This window comes from Neoarius graeffei, chromosome 19 (assembly GCF_027579695.1).
Source record: "Neoarius graeffei isolate fNeoGra1 chromosome 19, fNeoGra1.pri, whole genome shotgun sequence".
In the NCBI taxonomy this organism is placed as follows: Eukaryota; Metazoa; Chordata; class Actinopteri; order Siluriformes; family Ariidae; genus Neoarius; species Neoarius graeffei.
Genome location: NC_083587.1, coordinates 38,211,510 through 38,234,426, shown reverse-complemented (window position 1 = coordinate 38,234,426; position 22,917 = coordinate 38,211,510). Strand labels below are relative to the sequence as shown.

Below are 22,917 nucleotides of genomic sequence, written 5' to 3'. Positions count from 1 at the left end.
TATTCTGCCTGACACCAGTCCATACCAGGGCCAGTATTGCACTAATGCACATGGAGCAGTGTTGGTATTGTATCTCAAATGGCATGGTGATGGGCTGTAATTGTTCAGGCTTATTCCCCCCCCTCCACCTCTTTACAGACCACTCCAGTATATCCAGTGATTAAAGTTATCAGGAGTTATGAGTTCAAGTTATTCACTGTTTTGCTTGTGCGACATGAACCTCTAAGCTGTGCACCTGCTTAGTCTGGCTTTGTCCTATGCATTACCGACCACATCTACTGAGCCTGATCTCACCCTTCATACACAATCTTCAAGCATTGATCGATTTCTTTTCCCCTTTTGGAGAACAATTGTGGTTCGTCATCCATTTCACCCTCCACAGTGAAGGTATTAAGATAGGGGATATTGGAAGTGTTCTGTGCATAGGAAAATTGGTCCACTTCATTCAAGTGAGGTACTGGCTGCAACTTTTATAGCCATTTTCCATAAGTTTGATACATTATTATGGATAATTAGGTGCTTTGTTCATCTTGAGTAATATGCCAAGTGTCAGGCTGAAGGGAAAGTCGTTACTAGGCCACTCAGGTTACTGCAAATGAATTAATCCTAAGCCTAGAGCAGAACTACTTGCCCTTTATTCAAGCTCTACCCACGGAGAAGTTGTCATGCTAACAGTTGTAAGAGACTAAATAAAATGCCATTTCAGGTGGACAGCTAAAACCAAAGCGTGTTGGTATGTTAATTTATCATACTAGGTCACAGTCTCAGTTCAGAACCAGAATTAAGTCATTATGTGCAAGTAGCATCATAATTTTAATATCATGCCTCCCCAAAAAAAAAGCCCACACCCTCAGCGTTCACTAGTCATGCTTGATAGCAGAGACTCCAGTTACAGGAAGACCTTAAATCAAGTACATCAAGATGTACTAAATGAATTTTAGGCTTGATACCAAGTGTTACATACCTGTACAAGAGCAAAGCCAGAAATGCGCACACAAGTTTATTTTGCAGTCTAGCAACAAAATTGTTAAGTCAAGGTCTCCAGTTATTCACTACATCATTCCACCTTGACCTTCAACTAAAAGCAGAAGCTTCACTTGGTCAAAAAAAAACAACAAAAAAAAAAAACTCATTCAACCTCAAAGTTTCGACTGCTGGTAAATAAAGGATTGCAATAAAAATCTAAATGAGCAACTATTTTAATACTTTCACTCTTTGTGCAGTTCTTCTTGCTTGATCCACCTTCTCCACAGACTTGATCACCCCAACAGCAACAGTCTGCTTCAGGTCCCTTGCAGCAAACCGCCCTGAAAGGAATAGGATAGTAGCATGCAATGTTCACACCCCAGCAGAATCCATTTCATGAAATAAAATGGAATTACCAACCCTCCTTTAGCTACCTTACTGCAAATCTGAGGACCAACACTCCTGGTGCATTGCATCCAGATGTTACATCTACAGGTGGCAAGCTAGTGCAAAGTTACCAGAACTTACCTAAAGGTGGATAGCTGAAGAAGCTTTCTACACAAAGAGGTTTGATAGGAACAAATTTAACTGTGGCAGCATCTCCAGAGACCAGAAAAGGTGGCAAGTCTTCCAGTTTCTTCCCTGTGCGACGATCAAGTTTCTCCTGTAGTTCTGCAAAGCTACATGTAACATGGGTGGTATGGCAGTCCAGCACTGGAGAATAGCCCCTTTTGATTTTGCCAGGATGATTGAGAATAATAACCTGCAAGACAACACAGTAGTGTCCAATAATGGACCACATACACCCTCTCCAAATTCCAAAGCATTCAAATAAGAACTAGAGGATATGCTCAAGTCTAGGAGTGAGGACATTTGCTTTCAAAACAGAACACAGACCAACCACAACAAAAAGGTCTAGTCTGATTCAGTTCAAGTGATTTTACCGAGCTAGTCAATGCTTATTGGTAGCATCTGGCCATCTTTGCATCTCCACATCACCTGAGCAATGAAGCTGTCGACATCAGATGGTGGGTCTTGCTGGGCATTACCAGCTACATCTCCACGTCTCAAGTTTTTGACTGCCACATTCTTGATGTTGAAGCCCACATTGTGGCCAGGCAGGGCTGTCTGCAGTCCCTCATGATGCATCTCAATGGATTTAACCTCTGCACTCAGCTTAGCTGGTGAGAAGGTCAGAACCATCCCAGGCTTCAGAATTCCAGTTTCAATTTTGCCCACAGGAACTGTGCCAACTCCTAGTCAAAAAAACCCACCAATAAGCCACAAACCTTACTCCCCTACCAAAACTAGGTCCAAAAGTCATTTATTGCAAGGAATGAGTGATTAGATCATTGCACAGTGATCAGCACAACCTCCAATTTTATAGACATCCTGAAGTGGTAAACGAAGTGGTTTACTGGCAGTGCGCACTGGTGGATACAAGGAGTCTAGCACTTCTAACAGTGTCTTGCCACTTGAAAAGCCATCCTTCCTCTTGAGCTTCCATCCTTTAAACCAAGACATCTAACAAAAAGGGTTCAGTATAGAATTACATATAGCCCTTCCACTGAGGCACCAAGGACCATGTTTAAGAACATGGCCTTTAAAAGAAAATAAATGTCTTACCTTCTGTGATGGTGCAAGCATGTTGTCACCACCCCAACCAGATAGGGGAACAAAAGGCACAGCAGTTGGGTCATAACCAACCTTCTTGATAAAAACGATTACATTTTTGACTACCTCCTCATAACGTTTCTGGCTGAAGGGTGGCTCAGTGAGGTCCATTTTGTTGACACAGACCACAAGCTGCTTGACTCCCAGGGTGTAGGCCAGCAAGACATGCTCCCTTGTCTGACCATTGCGGGATATGCCAGCCTCAAACTCTCCTTTTGCTGCAGAGACTACCAGCAGAGCAGCATCAGCCTGCAGATGAATTAACAACTTAACACCAAGTCTGTAAGAGAATGTCTGCACCCTGAAATATCCTGGAGATGAGGAACACTCATTACCTGTGAAGTTCCTGTAAGCATGTTCTTAATGAAGTCACGGTGACCAGGTGCATCAATTATTGTGAATACATATTTCTGAGTGTTGAATTTCAACAAGGAAATGTCAATGGTGATGCCACGCTCTCTTTCTGCCTTAAGTTTGTCAAGAACCCATGCATACTTGAAGGAACCCTTCCCCATCTGGAAAAATAATTTCCTGGGTCACCTTGAAAGAAAAGTTTGCTTAAAAAGAAAAATCATGACGGAACAAATAACCAACATACACCTACCTGGGCTGCAGCCTTCTCATACTTCTCCAGGGTTCTTGGGTCAACACCACCACATTTATAAACAAGATGGCCTGTGGTGGTTGATTTCCCACTGTCAACATGACCAATGATGACAAGGTTGATATGTATTTTCTCTTTGCCCATACCAGGTTTTACCTAGAACAAATTAAGCTATGAAGTACACCAAACGTTTTAAACAGGAAGGGGAAAAACCCCCAATGCTTCAATTAAATAGAGTGCTGTAATGCAGCTCAGGTGCATTAAAAAAAAAGACCCGCCCATCTGCTTCATTGCGTGCCCTAATAACATCATTCAGGCTGTCCAATTAACCATCACTGAACATGTATTAATCGTGCACAGGTTCCCAACACCATATCCTACATATATTAGTTCTTTCTCTCCCAAAACAACTGATCCAATCAGATAAAGCTCTTGCTGGCGTGAAGTGGGTGTTTCAGATGGGAATCTGTGAAAGTGTTTTAAGTATATAACACAATTTACAAATCTATATAATAAGTGGCAAAGTTTGTCAAGTCAAGTTTATTTGTATAGCGTTTTTAACAATAGACATTGTCGCAAAGCAGCTTTACAGAATTTGAATGACTTAAAACATGAGCTAATTTTATCCCTAATCTATCCCCAGTGAGCAAGCCTGTGGCGACGGTGGCAAGGAAAAACTCCGTCAGATGACATGAGGAAGAAACCTCGAGAGGAACCAGACTCAAAAGGGAACCCATCCTCATTTGGGCAACGACAGACAACATGACTATAACATTAACAGTTTTAACATGAAGTCAGTTTCGTTAATGTTATAAACTCTTCATTGATGGAAACTTGAGTGCAAAACTGTTTGTTTGTCTTGACCGAACGTTGCCATTTCTCGACAGATTTTCACCAAATTTGGCAAGTAGGTTGGGGGATGACCTGGAATTTTGCAAATATAAACAAAATTCATGAACAGGCCCCAGGGAGGTCCCTAGAGGGCACAACATCCATCCATCCCCCCCCCACCCTCCCTCAATGCCTGTCACGTTACATTTATCAACATAAACTCTTGACAGATCTTCACTAAACTTGGCACATAAGTACAGAAGATGGTCACAATTTGGCAGAACTCATAAATTCCATATCTGGGCCCCTGGGTGGCGAATGTTTGGATGTTTGTTTGTCTTGGGTTAACGTATTGTATATCACATACTTAAAATAATAATAATAATAATAATAATAATAATAATAATAATAATTACATTCGGGCGGCACGGTGGTGTAGTGGTTAGCGCTGTCGCCTCACAGCAAGAAGGTCCGGGTTCGAGCCCCGTGGCCGGCGAGGGCCTTTCTGTGCGGAGTTTGCATGTTCTCCCTGTGTTCGCGTGGGTTTCCTCCGGGTGCTCCGGTTTCCCCCACAGTCCAAAGACATGCAGGTTAGGTTAACTGGTGACTCTAAATCGACCGTAGTTGTGAATGTGAGTGTGAATGGTTGTCTGTGTCTATGTGTCAGCCCTGTGATGACCTGGCGACTTGTCCAGGGTGTACCCCGCCTTTCACCCGTAGTCAGCTGGGATAGGCTCCAGCTTGCCTGCGACCCTGTAGAACAGGATAAAGCGGCTAGAGATAATGAGATGAGATAATTACATCCATGCCTGGGTAACCTGCTAGTTTTAAATATAGACACCCACTGTTTGTGTGTGCAGTGTTTCACCCTGCTCCTAACACACCCGATGTCGTTCATGAGCTCATAAAGAGTTCTTCTCATGTGGGCAAATAAGAGCAAGGAAAACATTAAAATGTGCTGGACAGGATGCAGGACCAGGGCTGGGAACCTGTGATCTGGTTTAACTACTGCAATATGCCATCCTGGACGTTACATCCATGTTATTGCTTGTATACCTACCATAAAAGATCTGGCTCATTAACAAGCCTTCATGAAGTCCAAATGTGCCTGTTCGAGTTGGAGATAAGGACCATGTGCGGCGCATGCGCACTTCAGGGGCACGCTTGGGAACCACAGTGCCCGAAATAACGGGACGAATCAGGTGTGGCGTTCGGGCAATTGCTCCTTTAAACCACAGGGGGTAGTAGACAGTCATGTGGAGCTTTGCTATGAAAGGACATCTGAACAGATATTCAGCTCAAGACCTTATTTACTGTAAACAGTTGTAGTCAGTGCATGATAACAGAGAGACATTTTATTGTTATGATTGTTCAATGCCTTGTTGCTTTTGAACCTGTTCGAGGACAGTGCGATGACGTTTCACCAACCCGGAAATAGCAGTTAGACAGCTAAGAGAGAGAGAGAGAGAGACAGAGAGAGAAGTAAATCACTCTTCCCGGATCCCAGGCGTCGGAAGTGGACTTCTAAACATTTCTACTCCGTTTATAGGTAGGTTTTATTTGCAAATGTGATCCTTCATTTCGGTCACAGGGTCGTTGTTTGTGGTGTGGTTTGGATAAACAGTGGCACTGAACTGGGTTTAAGGGTTCATAAGGCGAGGCGGCTCCAGTGAATGAAGCAGCGTGTGAGTGGGCTTCAGCTTGTTGAGAAGGCATGGGCAACTTTACAGATGTGCTGCTTTAACAATCCTCTGCTCAAGCAGATCCACACAAAGCCTACTTCGATAGCAACATAACGGTAACTACAGTAAACAAGCTGTTACTGTTCCGGTCTGAACTTACTGTTAGGCAGCACGGTTGATTTTTATTTACTAACTGGGGGAACATCAGTATTCTCATCTTGTAGCAATTAATTAATAACAGTTCAAAGCATGTAAAGTGTGTGTGTGAGCTAAAATTACCGGAAGTCTTCATATACTAATAGGAATTCGTTCTTCTTCTCAACGGACATCACTTATGCAGATCAAAAATGACTTGTTGGCAAAAGTGACCTGTCTGTCACATTGTTCTATTCTCATTCTCAATAGACCACAGTGTGAACCTGGGCAGTGTAATGGCTTTGCGGATAATATTAGATATTACAATGTGGTTAAGCCAGAATGTGTGTCGGTTTTAAGATCTGTATTGTAGTGCATTCATTAAATGAATAAAGATCATTATCTCTTGTCATTTTTAATCATGGTGTGATTTAAAAAAAAAAAAAAAACTTTGATCATCAATCAATTTCATAAATCATCATATTAAGCTGTCATTTATATTTTTATATTTTTATATTTGTATTACCATTTCATGGCTTTTATATAAACGCCACGTTATTTGCTGAGCCGAGCCTCCTTCCCCTTTTATGGTATGGTAAGGTAAGGCTTTGAAAGTGGAAGCAAAAATCATACAGGAAGTCTGTGTGCTGGTGGTTATGAGACATTATGTGTCAGTGTGTGTGTGTGTAGCATAACCAAATCGAATACTGCTCCCAGCATGGCCATTTGTTCTGTAAGGCATCCCATCTGTGCGAGTGGGAGGATGCTGAATGCTTGCATTTCATTCCTGCTACATCAGGTGGCATCACAGAAAACCTGGGCATCGTGCCATGGTACGAGGCTCCGTTGCACCATCATGCCATGGTGCGAGGCTATGGCATAGTGGAATGATCAGGTCTGCTGCCTTTCCTTCTGTAGACTTGCATGTTTTGACAAGCTTCCAGCATGTACGTTTTTGCCATCACTGTTAATATGACTGGTGTCTGTATTGAAACGGGGCACATGTTAGGACTGAACCATCGAAGTAACGCTGAAACCGTGAATCATTGGATCAGTATGTAGAATTACTATTGCTTTTGGTGTTGTTGGTATGATATGTTTGATCTTCATTTACATTTCACTTTTAACAGAAGGCAGACTCAGATCTGAACACCCAGCTGAGAGGTTAAGGATGTTGCTCAACAGATGTGGGGATTAAACTCACAACATTCTGCCACTAGCAAAGAACCTTAGAAGAATACTCCACTGTCTTTCTGAAACTAATATTGACTTTATTGTGTCTGTAGCCTGTGTGTGATTTTCCACTGACAATAATTTCAACGTTTCTCTATACTGAGAAAAGGACAAAAACCCCTTTCTGAAGCAACTCGCTTATAAGAGAAGTTGAAGTACAGTTGTTGAAATGATCTCAAATACACATGTATGCATATTTTTGTAGAGTATAAGCAATTCATCCTTTCAGTTGCACCAGTGTGGGAAAGTTGAAAAAAGTTTATCTAGAAGCATCTGACTTGGTGTTTCTCAACCACTGGGCCGCGGCCCATCAGTGGGCCGTGAAGCACCATCTAGTAGGGCACATTTTTCTTCAAGTTAAAGCTCATTTTTATTAGGCCACAATTGCCGAGTTGCAACCGACGTCATGTCTGCCTCATTAGATATGCAAGACATGGAGTGGTGGTCAGCTAAGTTCACTGTTCACAAAGCGCTTCTATCACTAGGGTGCCTTGCTAGTTGTTAAAATGCTCTACGCTTGTTGTTCTGGGCTGTTCAAATTGAACAAACCATGAAACCGATAAGGTTTCTTCTGTGTTCCCCGTGAAGTGATAAAAAAGGGTGAAAGGATTTTACCAAAAGATGAAAAGAAAGGTAGCTCTTGAACCGTTCACAGTGATAGAAGGGAGTTGAGAAAGAGAACGCTCGAATTTGCAGTGACCACTTCGGGAAAGGTTTGTAAATTCCTCTGATTTATTTCGTTCGCGAATCACTTTTTTTTGCCATTTTCTGTTATTTCATGATGTTTTGAAGTTCAGGAGACGCTGAAGTCCTTATGTGGTTTTGTTTACTCGTTGATTGTGATGGCCATATTATAAACTAATGCATATATAATATGCATAATACCCATGTCTTTAAAGGAGTTTCTGTGCCCATGTCTTTAAAGGAGTTTCTGTGCACCTTTGTGAATGACTGACTTAGCTGGAAGAGAAGAGCAGGGAGGATTGAGAATCCAGTGGCTGTGGTTTGTTTACACCCGATACTAAAACGTGTAGCATCCTAGCAATCATCATGAAGATGCGTACAAAAAGCCCAGAAATTCCTCCTTACCCGGGTAAAAAAGATACAGGATTTATCTTGTCATGTCCTGATCCCCAGATCTTTAACCCAGCCAGATATAAAAAGTTGTACTCCTCCATGCTCTTCCAGGTTTTCATCTGTGTGTCCGTATAGAACGATGTCTGCAGCAGCAGGTGGTTTGAGATGTTAGGGAACTCAACGGATGGATCATTTTCCAGCTCCTAGGAAAACAATCCTTTTTCTGTTAATGTGTAAGGCTCTATCCCATTGAGTGGTTTCTATATCCACTTCTTTTGAGTGTACTTGTTGGTTTTAATCACTTGCTTGTTTGCTGGGCACAAACATGGCAATAAGTTCTTGTGTTAATGGACCAGACTCCACTTTTGGATCATTAATCCTTTTTGACTGAGAACGCCCTGCATGTATGGTTTGGTTTCTGGCACATCCATAGAGTTTTAAATACCCATACAATACCTACAATTAAAAACAGTTTGCTTTTATTACATTTATTTAATTCCTGGGCTCCCATCTGTAACAGGGAGTTATGTCGCATCCCATTAATCCACTTTACAATAGATTCTCATCTCATCTCATTATTAGATTCTAATAGAATAGATGAGCCAAAATAATTGGGGCTCTTTTTTTAATGGGCCCCGACTCGATACAAGTATGAATAGGTGGGCCATAAAGCAGAAAAGGTTGAGAACCCCTGCTCTAACTAACTAACTTAGCTTGCTATCTCAATTTACTTTATTACTGTGATCATCTGTCATAACAGATCATGTATTGCTTGCCTGGCAAACTAGTGAACTTGGCTAAGAAGCGGTAGCTAGCATAATTGAACCTCAAATTTGATTATTCAGATATATTCTGTCTAAATCATGCCTTTGATATAGCGTGTGTTTCCACCCACAGCAAAATGGTAAGATATCTTTGGATAACATTTTGGCGAGGAGCGGAGGTGTTCTCTTGCAGTACACGTAAAAGATGTTATTTGATTCTGGACACATCTTTATTTTTGGCAGCCTCTGAGTTGACCCAAGCACATGAACCCTGAGGTGCTACTGAAGACAAGCCTCAGTTAAACAGTAAGATGATCTTGTCCTAATCTCAAAACTTCAACTTAATAGTAGTTTTTGGTTATTTTGGCTGTAAATGTGTATCAAAGGATGTGGGAAATGGGGGTGCTGAAGGTGTTAGAGCACAACTGACTTTCAGGATTCCTTTAATGATGTATAGATAAAAGAAATTTTAAAAATGTAAGTAGTTATGTATGTCTGTTATTTTCTAGCCTGGGCCTGCTCATCCTAAGCGTGACGCAACACGAGGGCCTGTTGCGAGCTTAGTCTGGCCAGGCAAGCTATCTACAGCTCTTCCAAGCTCCTGAAAAATCGGGAGCCAATCAACTTTGAGCATCTCCAACGGCCCTGAGTAGAGGCGTGTTCAAGGCAGTGACGTAGTAGAACTGCGACCGGAAGCCATAGATTGTTTACAGAATCTATGCCGGAAGCGCTTCATTCACTAGAAACATTACGAACATGGAGCAAGTTCTCATTGAAAACGGAGCAAAGAGCAGCCCTGGAGGTATTTATTGAAAGGAAGGATGTTTTCGCCTTGCTCCCGACCGGCTTCGGTAAGAGTTTAATCTACCAGTTAGCCCCGTCGCGTCACATACGTCAGAGGAAAGAGTGATGTGATTGGTTTAAGCTTCGTCACAGCCTTTTCTGGCTTCGACTAGTAGCAAACTGAGGCATTTCAGGGAGGCGGGTCAACCACGCACTTTGGGAAACGGTTGGGCTTAATATCTTTGCCAGACCAAATGCTCGCAGAGCTTTGAAGTCGCGTTAGCCAGACTAGTTATTTTCCACACCACAAACTTTACTTGCTTTATTATCCCCTGGTATATAATGTAGGGGGGATATAGTTATCACTCTGTCCGTCTGTAAACATTTTAGTTTCCAGAGCATCGGTCAAAAACTATTAGGATTTTTTTTTTCCATGAATCCTGACAGTTATGTTAAGTGACTAGAGCAGTTGTGCCTTTTGACATTTTGGAATTTCTGTGATTTTTTTTTTTCCTGTATTTCCATGGCAACCAATTCAACTTTGGGAAATTTGGAGTGGGGTTTCATGTGGGGGGATATGTCATCTCCTGATGACTCTTGTTATTCTTTTGTAATGCTGTACTATGTATTTGCACCCAGAAAAACACTTATGTATGGAGAAATAAATAAAAAAGCCAATTTTGAACTTGGATATTCTATTTGGTTTGTTTTTCTTTTCTCGGTGCTTTTCTTTTAAGCATTACTCATTTGTTTCCTCTTCAAATGCGATGGTTGAATTTGAATTCAGGTCAGAAAATGGTGCTTTGACTCTTAAATGCCCTGAAATGTCTCAAAACCAGACGATTTTGCAAGTCTTCATATATTTTGACTAAAATAAAATCACTTAAAAATCAAATCAGTTATAACCAAAACATGGGATTTGGAAATCACAGTGGAGCTTCCACTTACTTGGTGGCTGTGCTCAGTTCCACAGATTTGAATGAGTGTGTGAATATATTGTCCTGTGATGGGTTGGATCCGGTGTGAATGTGAATTCTCCCTCCATGTGCCCAGTGTTCCTTGTTGTATGACCATGTGGTCATATTTACGATTGAAAGATTCAGCAGTTACTGAACCGTATCTGTATGCCTTTGATGATGCGACAACAGATGTCAAAGAAAAAAGATTTTGATTAAATTTTCTCCATTCCCTGGAGTATCACCCTGATTGCTGAAGAAAATGGTTAGCAGCAGTCAAGCAGGGGAAAAAAAAAAGTTTGCTGGCTAGTTACATTAGCTGTGTATGATGAAGTGGTGATTAGTGATTTCATTACTGCTTACTTTTAAAACAAAATCATTGGGATTTATCGGACTAAACTAGTGTTTAGCATTTTTTTTTTACATATTTTATGTTAAACATTAGTAAGAAGATTTCAAATTAACAAAAAACAACTGATTTTCTTTTCCTTATTTTGTACAAAATTAATAGAAGTGTAAAGAAAAGCTCGGTAGAGTATGTCCTCGTGTAGTCAGTGGCTTTTTCTCTGATTTATGTCTTTTAAAATGTGATGAGAGTTTGCTGTGGAGAGTTTCTAACAAGTTAACGCTAATAAATGTGGCTTGTGCAATCGAGAACCAGGTTTTTTATATATATATATATATATATATATATATATATATATATATATATATATATATATATATAATGTGTGTGTGTATAATATAATATAATATGTGTGTGTGTGTGTTTTATTTACCAGCTGGGAGGTCTGTATGGTGAAATCCCGTGACCGAGGTCTTGAAAGTACTGAGCGAGGCCCTCTGGGCTGAGGTCAGTATTCAAGACCGAGGTCATGGTATTTCACCATACGGACCGACCTTAAGCTGGTAAATTTTATATATTTTTTTTTTTTTCTTTACCAAATTCTAACAGAAAACGAGAGTGCCCGAAAGGGAAAACTGAGCCGAGCCGCCATTTTGAATCCTCATTCACGGCTGTAATGCAAATGGCTTCCTCCTCGGTATACAAGTGCGCTTCCATGGCAGGAGAAAAAATACATTTTGCCGCCTGTGTAGTCCCCTATTTATACAAATAGGAGTCATTCAGGATTCAGCCATGTTTTTGCTCAGCGTAACGGAGGTTTTTAGCTTTCTCCTGAAATGTTTTATTTTATTTCTTCTTCCTCAGGGTAGTAAAACTCTCTTTTGCTGTGAAGATTGTCGTTATCGCTATCCATGATGTAAAATTAATGCTATTCTCCTGAGAAATGCTGGCAAAAATTTATGATTTTTGATAATCTTCTTATTAAAAAAAAAGATAAATGTTGACAAAAATTGCTACTATGTTTGTTGTGAACGAACGAGTCGCCAGAGGTCCGTAACCGGGGTCCGTGTCGTAGGATACGGACCCGCTCGCCAGCCAATCAGAGCGTGGGATTTGCTGGAAACCGGACCGCGAAAAAAATAATGAGAATTATTATACATAAAGGCCACTTTTTCCATGGATTAAAAACATGTATTCTGTTCCCATCTAGTGGGTTTATTGATAGCATGCAATATTATCATATCGCTTATCCTCTATGTATTACGCCACTCTACCCGATGGAGAATGAGCGTGCAATATTGTTATAATATTGCACATTGTCAAGATAACACGACGTCACACATCGGAGATGTAAAACTTCCGCACAAGCGAGTTACAGTGACAATTTGTAAACAAACATGGCTGCCAAGTTTGCTTCATTTAAAACAGAAGATTTTGAGAGAATTTTGGCTGCCAGGTGGCTCCACTGTGTGTAGCTGTTGTTGTTTTTAAAAGTAACTAAGTAAATTACACAGGGAAAAAAATAATATTCAGCTTGACTGCGCTAGCGTTGGCCTTTGCTAACATTACACTGGCTGAAAGGTAACTGGACTGCCGCGCTAACAGCACAGAGTCAGGGGGTAAGCTAGCATTGGCATTCGCTAACACTAGTGATGAATGCTACACTGGCTAGAAGGTAACTGGACTGCTGTGCTAATGGCACTGAGTCTCAGCTAAGCTCACATTGGCCTTTGCTAACGCTCCTGCTCAATGCTATATTGGTTGGAAGGTAACTGGATTGCCACACTAACAGCACTGAGTCTTGGCTAAGCTAGCGTTGGTTTTCGCTAATGCTCATACTAAGTGCTACACCGGCTAGAAGGTAACTGCATTGTCGTGCTACCAGCAGCGAGTCGTGGCTAAGCTCGCATTGGTCTTCGCTGACACTAGTGATGAATGCTACACCGGCTAGAAGGTAACTGGACTACTGCACTAACAGTACCGAGTCGCAGGTAAGCTAGCGTCGGCCTTCGATAATGCTGATATGAAAAGTGTGTATGTATAATAATAATATTAGCTGGCTTTTTTTTTGTGGTCTATTAGATATATTCCGTTCAGCTAGCATGTTACTAAACAAGTCGAAGATGAGTTCAATATGGAATATATCTGATAGACCACAAGAAAAAGCCAGCCGATATTATTTAAATGTTCCAGTGTGTAATAACAATGTCTTGCTAAATGTGGAACCTCACTACTTAAAAATAACCATAAAAGCCGACAGCTTTACCTTATCCCTCCACACAGTTTTACTTAATTACAAACCATCAAGGAATATTTCAGCCTCTCCGATCCCTTTCTTTATTCACTGCGTCAGTTCATGGGTTCAGTTTTGTTTCTCTATGACCTTATGTTTCATATTGTGTATTATTTTGGGCCAGCTGTTATCAGCTAATCAAGTGTTAAACGACAGGGCGTATGATGATATGTTGATTAATCTGTCCTTGTGTAATAAAGTATTTCTGAGATGAATTTAGGACAGATTTGGCTCATGTGCATCCTGAGCTTTTCTGACCAAGTTCTCTATTGCTATACATGTTGTTTCTTCCTTGCTGTATGTTCACTCTCGTGTCTCTTGTGGGCGTGTGGTGACCGATATTATTGCTGCTTGTGGGCGCGCACTGTTCAGTGTTTTGTAGTTGTGATAAGAACAGTAGTCGGCAAAGTTGAATCCCATCTATGGTTAACTCGTTGAACACAAATTAGGATAAATAACAAACTCCTCAGTGCGAAAAGTTTATCTGATTTCCATGTTGCATGCTTTGTGCAAGCCTTTTGTGCAAATGTAACTAACTGCACTTACTACATACAATCACCAGAGGCACCAGTCGTCTCTGCTTCTTCTTTCCGTGATTTTAGTTTTGTTCATAATGTCTCTCAACATAATTTAATGAGATGTTTTATGTGACATGATAAGAAGAAACTACAGCTTTTTTTTTTCTTTCAAGTCGAACAGTAAATTGGAATAATTACAGCTAGGAACTAAAGTTGTGAGTGGGGAACCAAAAAAAAATGTTGCACCATATGTGAGTTAGGATTGACCTGAGCAATCATTCCAGCCAGATATTTTGATGTGTTGCGTCATAAAGACTATAATTTGTGTCAAGTTGAGAGAATTTCAATTAAAATGTCACTTATCACACTGTGATGCTGTCGCTGAAATCATGGCTCTGTGTTGGGATCGAGCAACCTGTTACTTGCTAGTATGAACACGGTGAGATTTTGTTTCAAAATGGTTTCTTTCCACCGTCATCCACTGTATAGTCCTTTCTGCAAATGAAGACACATCCCACTCATATTATTTGGCCTATTTTTACACTTTGGTTTGGATTTTTACTTCATTTTCTCCCAATTTGGTCATTTGCTGGCTCTCGCTGTCACATGACCACGACAAACCATGGAAGGTGAAGGCGATCATGTGATTATTTGTGACCTGAGAGATGTGTGAAGCCAACTGCTGCTGCTTTTAATGCTGTGTCGCACACTCTGAGGAAAACACTAACTGCCCTCTTCAACATGCTGTACGTTCACCAACACTCACAATTGCTGTGTTGCTGTGACTGACAGGGTCTGATAGGGTCTCGTTTATCAAGCTGAATGTGAATGAATTTATTTCTAAATTGTTCATTTGAAGAAGAACTTTATCACACGTACACTTAAGCACAGCGAAATTCTTCTCTGCATTTAACCCATCTGAAACAGTGAACACACTTGAGCAATGAGCACACACACATACCCAGAGCAGTGGGCAGCTATGCTACAGTGCCCAGGGAGCAGTTGGGAGTTAGGTGCCTTGCTCAAGGGCACTTCAGCCCAAGGCCACCCCATGTTAACCTAACCTGCATGTCTTTGGACTGTAGGGGAAACTGGAGCACCCGGAGGAAACCCACACAGACATGGGGAGAACATGCAAACTCCACACAGAAAGGCCCCTGTCAGCCACTGGGCTTGAGCCCAGAACCTTCTTGCTGTAAGGTGACAGTGCTAACAATGACACCACCGTGCCACTACACCAGCATTTACATAAGAACTTTTGGTATTCATGAAATTCCTGTAAATTTGGAATTGTAGCCTATTTGTGCTCCTGAGTGTGTGTCAATTTACGCTGAAGAAGACTAATATAAACTTTGACTTGATAGACTTCAAATCATGACATTCACATGGATTACTTCTACTTTCACGGTGATGTAGTGGTTAGCACTGTTGCCTCACAGCAAGAAGGCTCTGGGTTCGAGCCCAGCGGCCGGCGAGGGCCTTTCTGTGTGGAGTTTGCATGTTGTCTGCGTGGGTTTCCTCCAGGTGCTCCGGTTTCCCGCACAGTCCAAAGACATGCAGGTTAGGCTAATTGGTGACTCTAAATTGACCGTAGGTGTGAATGTGAGTGTGAATGGTTGTCTGTGTCTATGTGTCAGCCCTGTGATGAGCTGGCGACTTGTCCAGGGCGTACCCCGCCTCTCGCCCATAGTCAGCTGGGATAGGCTCCAGCTTGCCCATGACCCTGTACAGGATAAGCGGCTACAGATAATGGATGGGCAGACTTCTACTTTCACATATGGAATCTACTATTGAGTTTAAATTATATTAAAATGATTTTATTATGTTTACAGTATTTAGCAGATGCCCTTATCCAGAGCAGCTTAATCAAAGTCCTTTGAAGTCTCTATCAAAAACTCCTCCTCATGCTCGTTTACTAGGTCAGGGACTAAACGTACCATTGAGAAAATTTAGTATAAACCAGTTGCTTAAAGTTATTGCACACTTTCACACAATTTTACTAAAAGATTGGACCTCATTAACAATATATGTGGGCTTTAAAAAAAAATTTAATTTTGGTTTTCTCTGTAATTGAGGCAAGGTCAATTCCTACACACCGGACACTGTCTCCACTATCACATGACAGCTAGAAACCAGGGAGGATGAAGGCTATCACATGCTTCCTCTAAGGCATATGAAGCCAGCTGACAGCATCTTTTTGAACTGATGCACATGGAGAAAAATGCTATTCACCCACTTCTATATGCACACGCTCCGGACGCTCATGATTGGCGAGTGCCACTGTACTTGACAGGGGAAGATGGAGTATGCCATGCCTCGCTCAGCAGCCACCACTTAAAAGAAGAAAAAAAACCCTCCCATTCTCAAATCTGATTGGTCAGAAGGTGTTTGCGTTTTTATTAAAATTTCTAATCACCTCAGCTTGGACAGTAGTTCAGACTGTAATTCACATTTTTATTTTAATACACTTGTAATATCTTGTGGTTTCCATGGTAACAGCTAATTCACAGAGATTTAGTCTGTCTGTCTGTCTCTATCTATTTGTATGGTGGATGATCCACATAATCTAAACCTAATAATAAGTTGATTCAAAATACTCGTTATTTAACAAGGTTAATCACTGATATGGTGACATTTTCTGTCAAAAGATAATAAAAAAAACATTTTTGGAAGGAGTCTCCAGTGTCGGCACTTTCCTAAGAGGGATAAAGTTTTCAACAGGAAAGTGTGAGGACAGTGGATATAGTGGTTTTTCACGAACATCATGAGCAGACAAGTTGCCAGGTCATCACAGGGCTGACACATAGACACAGACAACCATTCACACTCACATTCACACCTACGGTCAATTTAGAGTCACCAATTAACCTAACCTGCATGTCTTTGGACTGTGGGGGAAACCGGAGCACCCGGAGGAAACCCACGCGGACACGGGGAGAACATGCAAACTCCGCACAGAAAGGCCCTCGCCGGCCATGGGGCTCGAACCCGGACCTTTTTGCTGTGAGGCGACAGCGCTAACCACTAGACCACCGTGCCGCCCAAGTAATAATAATTAAGATGAAAAAACAGAAATCTGGCGTGTGCATAGGTATTCATCCCCAAGTCAATATTTAATCGAGGCACCTTTTACTGCAATTACAGCTGCAAGTCTCTTGGGGTATTAGCTCAGCACATCTAGCCACTGGGATTTTTGCCCATTCCTCAAGGCAAAACTGCTCCAACTCCTTCAAGTTAGATGGGTTGTGTTGGTGTACAGCAATTTTCAAGTTATGCCACAGATTCTTAATTGGATTGAAGTCTGGGCTGTGATTAGGCCATTCCAAGATATTTAAATGTTTCCCTTTAAACCATTCCAGTGTAGCTTTGCAGTATGTTTAGGGTCATTGTCCTGCTGGAATGTAAACCTTCGTCCCAGTCTCAAATCTCTGGCCAATAAACAGGTTTTTCTCCAGAATTGCCCTGTATTTAGTGCCATCCATCTTTCCTTCAGTCCTGACCAGCTTTCCTGTCCCTGCAGATGAAAAATATCCCCACAGCATGATGCTGCCACCACCATGCTTCATTGTAGGGATGGTGTACTCAGGGTGTTGGGTTTGCGCTACACATGGCATTTCCCATGTTGGCCAAAAAGTTCAATTTTAGTCTCAGCTGACCAGGGAATCTTCTTCCATGTGTTTGGGGAGTCTGCCACATGCTGCTGGGCAAACTCCAAATGTGTTTTCTTACGCAATGTTTTTTTTCTGGCCACGCTTCCATAAAGCCCCACTCTTTGGAATGTACGGCTTAAAGTGTCCCTATGGACAGATACTCCCATCTCCACTGTGGATCTTTGCAGCTCCTTCAGTGTTCTCTTTGTTGCATCTCTGATTAATGCCCTCCTTGCCTGGTCTGTGAGTTTTGGTGGTCGGCCTTCTCTCGTCAGATTTGTAGTGGTGCCATATTCTTTCCATTTTGCTATAATGGATTTAATGGTGCTCACTGGGATATTCAAAGTTTGGGATATTTCTTTTTTTTATAACCCAACCCTGTTTTATACTTCTTCACAACTTTGTCTTTGACCTGTTTGGAGGCTGCTTGGGTTTCATGTTGCTTGCTTAGTAGTGTTGCAGAGTCAGGGTCCTTCCAGAACAGGTTGATTTACACAGACATCATATGACAGATCATGTGACACTTTGATTGCACACAGGTGGCTCTTAATCAACTAATCATGTGACTTATGAAGTGAATTGGTTGGAGCAGCTCTTATTTAGGGGTTTCATATGAAAGGGGGTGAATACCTATGTACACTCCAAATTTCTGTTTTTTTTTCATCTTAATTATTGTTTGTGTCATAATAAAACAACAATTTGCACCTTTTAAAGTGGTAGGCATGCTGTGTAAATCAAATGGTGCTAACCCTCCAAAAATCCATTTTAATTCCAGCTTGTAATGCAACAAAACATGACAAACTCCAAGGGGGATGAATACTTTCGCAAGACACTGTAGGTTCAGCAAAGCACTCTTCCTGTGCCGAGAATCAGGGTGTGTGTGTGTGTGCACGTGCGCGCGCACACCTCTTAAACTTGATTTCACCATTATGTCTTCTAGAATGTCTTCACATTGCACGTGTCTTATACAGCAGTGTGTTGAACACTTCCTGGTAGAACATGTTGGGTAATTTTTGTGGCGACATCTTGAGTCAGCTTTAGTATATTGTATGAGATGATCTCAAAAAAAACCTTGGCTGAACTTTATAACTGACTATGTGATGACGTGTTCTTCCTGCCAGCTTATAAGGTGAAGATGTAATAATAGACCTGTGATGAAAGAAAATTAAAATTCTGCTCACGTCCTCAATCAGCACAGTCTAGGCTTGTGTAGAAAATGGGGACTCATTAACAGAAATGTTCTTTTAAATTGAGTTTGAAATAATGAGGTCCCCCCTGCCCATTAGCATCATTTGTTTGCATTTCACCACTGTCTCTACCATACCGGTATTTGTCACACTACCCAGCCCACCTATTGCTGGGTTTCACGTGACGTCACATCCGCCTCATTATTCAAAACTTTAGCTGGTGTTCTACCAAAGCTCAGTTGACAAAGCGTTTGTACGGAGAAGGTGCATTGCTCGCATGAAAAATGCCTTACGCTTGCGTTGTTTTAGGTTGTTCAAATCGATCAAACCGTGAAACTGATAAAAGTTTCTTCTGGGTTCCCCGTGAACGAACACAGGATTTCACAAAAAGACGTCGAGAAAGGTGGCTTTTGAACGTCTCACTGAAATCGACGGGAGCCGAGTCGAAGCATGCTAGAGTTTGCAGTGATGACTTGGTGAAAGGTTTGCATCTCCCTCTCAGCTGTCCTTGGTGTTTTCCAAGTACTTTTCTTGCTATGTGTCGTCATTTTACGGTACTTTTTTTTTAGTCACAAAGCGTTAGAGTCCCCAGCTGTTTCTTTGTTTCCTCCTCACAAAGTCCATATGCATGAAGGTCACGACAAAATTCTTCCCCAGCCATACAGTTACAATGCGCCGTGATCACTTCTCCGTCTTGTTTAACTAAGATCCAGGTCTTTAAAGGGGTTTCTGATGACCTTTGTGAATGATTTACCTGAGAGATGAGAGCCAACACAAGTGAGAATCAAGTGAACTGTTGTTCGTTTGCACTTCAACTTGCAGCGCTTCGTCGTAAAGATGTGAATGAAAAGCTTAAAAAAAAACAAACGTAATTACACGGGCAAAAACAATACAGGATTCATTCAGCAGCGACTTGATACCAAGGTCCTTTACACAGCCACATACAAAAAAGTTGTAAGCCTCCATACTCTTCCACACTTTCATCTGTTCTGTGGTGTAGAAGGATGTCTGCAACACCAGATAATTCAAGATGTCGGGGAACTCGACTGAAGGGTAGTTTTCGAGATCATATGACACATCCTTCTTTCCTAGGGTGACCAGATGTCCCGGTTTTACCGGGACAGTCCCGATTTGGGGTTGTGAGTCCCGACAAAAGTCTGTCGGGACACGGATATGTCCCGGTTTTCACCACTCACTACGTTTGCGACTGAGCAGTGTGGGAATCATTAGCGGAGAAATGTCTGCATTTACTATTTTTGATGAATTGACGGGAATCGCAAACTTTCCTGGTTACTGCCCCCTGGCCCTGTGGCATGGGTGTTTATTTAGCCACATTATTCCAGACAACAGAACGGGTTGCCATGCAACAATAAAATAAACATTAACTGGTGCGAATGTTCTTTGTCTAGCAGCTAGCAGCAGTAATGCCGCAGAAATTATGCCGAAAAGAAAATGTACCTTTTCCAAAGATTTACAGGGCACCTACCCCTTCCTCCAAGAGGTGCAGAACAATGCGCACGAAGCCTACTGCACACACTGTAATGGCCCTTTTCCACTACCCTTTTTCAGCTCACTTCAGCTCGCTTCAGCCCGACACGGCTCGCGTTTCGACTACCTTAGAGCAGCACGACTCAGCTTGCTTCAGCCCTGCTTAGCACCCAAAACTCGCACGGTTTTGGAGTGGGGCTGAAGCGAGCCAAACCGAGCCAAGTGGGGCTAGGGGCGTGAGCAGACACTCCCCTGTGCACTGATTGGTGAGGAGGAATGTCCTCACATGCCCACACACGCCCCGCAAGCACGCTGGGATCTGTAAACACCGTAAACCCGGAAGAAGAAGAATTACGAATTACGAGAATTTCTGAAGCCTTATGCGCCTTGCCTCATCTATACGCTCTTGCCAGTATCTGTTGGCGTTGTCGGTGACAACAAGCCACAGAACCAAGACCAGCAACACTAACGACTCCATGTTTATTGTTTACTATCCGGGTCGTGAGACTACCGCTTAAAAGATCACTGATTTCACTGTTTGCGCCGCCTAACGATATCACGTGACGTCCACCCACTTTCGCTAACTCCACCCAATGTGTCCACCCACTTCCAGCCAGCACGGTTCAGCGCGGTTGTAGTCGAAATGCAACTCTAACAGCCCCACTCAGCTCGACTCAGCCCAACTCAGCACGGCACGGCTCAGCCCAACTCAGCCGCGTTGGTAGTGGAAAAGCGGCATAAGTGTTCCTTCTCCGTAGCCCACGGTGGTAACGCCGATATACAGGATCACATTAAAACGGCTAAACAGTCGCCTTAGCTTTGTTCCTGTGCTTTGTTCCTGTACTGAGTTGGGTAGCCTATGTTGCAAATGATGTGCGCTCCTGTGGGGGCTTTCCTCGGGCTGTCGCCCTTCTCCTCCTTTATTGCTGTTTTGTTTGAGTGTATATTCTCAAATCACTTGTCTCTTTTTTTTTTTTTGTTTCTGTTTAACATACCATTCTGACAGTTTGGCCATATTGCTGTGTTGAACAGCTTGTTGCACCTTCCATTAAAGTGTTCACTTTTGTACACATCTTCTTGCTTTATTCATTCAGTTGTGGGGAATGGTTAGTAAGGTTGATTCTGACCTAGGCTATGTTGAGGTCACATATCTACTTTAAGTTCATGCTATAGTGCATACAATTTTAGAGATATAGCCTACATGTGCATATGCGTTCTTCTTGGTGTTCTCACAAACAGGTGAAATAAATCAGTTTAAATTTGGCCTATGGACATAGCCTGGCCTATTCTCAGCCATTACAAAATCTGTTGTCTGACCATAATTTAACTGATCTGTATACCACTATGCTACTAGATAACAAAATGCCTGTTTGTTTTATTTCATGTGAGATGTTGATAAATGTGAGCTTCAACAAAATGATAAGAGCACCTCTCTGAGTGTCACGTTTACGTAAAAAAAAGGTGTGCGTGCACGAGCATGGTCACGCGCAAAAGTGTCCCGGTTTCAGACTAGGGAAATCTGGTCACCCTATTCTTTCCCAGACTGTAGGGGTCGATTCCATTGCACATAGCAATCTTCTGAATATATCTAAAGCAAGTAGTGGCTTCTAGATTGAGTGTACCACTGATAAGTTATTGCTAGTTGTTTGCACTACGGCAGCCGTTTAGACCATCAGCTATTTCACTTCTGGTAAAACCGCTAAGAAAAGTCATGTGACTCAAACCCAGCAATTTGTAACTTTTAGACAAGCATCATAGCAATGGTCACACTCTGAGACTTTAATTAAACATCTTGTGATGTGCAAATTATTATTTTTCCCTGAAATGACAAAATTGAGGGCGGCAGAGTGGTGTAGTGGTTAGCGCTGTCGCCTCACAGCAAGAAGGTCCTGGGTTCGAGCCCCGGGGCCGGCGAGGGCCTTTCTGTGTGGAGTTTGCATGTTCTCCCCGTGTCCGCGTGGGTTTCCTCCGGGTGCTCCGGTTTCCCCCACAGTCCAAAGACATGCAGGTTAGGTTAACTGGTGACTCTAAATTGACTGTAGGTGTGAATGTGAGTGTGAATGGTTGTCTGTGTCTATGTGTCAGCCCTGTGATGACCTGGCGACTTGTCCAGGGTGTACCCTGCCTTTCGCCCGTAGTCAGCTGGGATAGGCTCCAGCTTGCCTGCGACCCTGTAGAAGGATAAAGCGGCTAGAGATAATGAGATGAGATGAGATGACAAAATTGAGTCACAAATTTGGGCAGTGTACCGCCATCTTTGCCAGAGCAAATTATATTCACCTCACAATCATGCATACTCTGTCACGTTCATTTAAATCAGAGAATTTGGTTTAAGTTGGGTAATGCTTTTGAAATTCAATCCAAACGATACAGCCTGTTTTAGGAGGAAATGCAGCATTTCCTCCAAAGCCACGCGCCCAAAACATGCCAGCTAGTGTAAGTGTTGAGAGCTCATGCTACATGTACTTTTGCTAAGTAGCTAGGTTGACAAATCCAAATTGACTGGAATATAACAGTGTTACTTAATTTGTCTAATAACACCTATGTTCGTAAAATATGAGTGACTATGAAGTAAATATGGGATTTAAAGTGCAAAATTGCGAATAACTCACTCCCTGCACGTATTCTTGACTGAACTATATTACTTATAGTTGTCTAAGCAAAAAATAAAACATAATGTTTAAGGAAAATGATTAATGACAAGGTGGTTTGCCTGATGTTCTGAAATTT

General features: G+C 42.0%; 2 protein-coding genes across 3 annotated transcripts in view; one reads left to right on the top strand and one right to left on the bottom strand.

Annotated features, from left to right (window-relative positions):
• Positions 1-1,194: 1,194 nt before the first annotated feature.
• On the bottom strand, positions 1,195-3,388 carry LOC132867242 (elongation factor 1-alpha-like). The gene is made up of 7 exons (XM_060900042.1): positions 3,245-3,388; positions 2,976-3,155; positions 2,593-2,889; positions 2,340-2,490; positions 1,966-2,222; positions 1,495-1,729; positions 1,195-1,307 (listed from the first exon to the last, which is right to left on the bottom strand). The coding sequence occupies exons 1-7, from the start codon at positions 3,386-3,388 to the stop codon at positions 1,195-1,197; spliced, it is 1,377 nt and encodes a 458-aa protein (XP_060756025.1).
• A 1,934-nt stretch (positions 3,389-5,322) lies between these two features.
• Positions 5,323-22,917, top strand: part of fam49bb (family with sequence similarity 49 member Bb) — a 162,111-nt gene continuing 144,516 nt past the window's right edge. Inside the window, exon 1 of one of the 2 annotated variants that reach the window (XM_060900048.1) lies at positions 5,323-5,624. The gene's annotated coding sequence lies outside the window, so the exon portion shown is untranslated. The remainder of the gene's footprint in view (positions 5,625-22,917) is intronic. The other variant, XM_060900047.1, reaches the window with a different exon arrangement.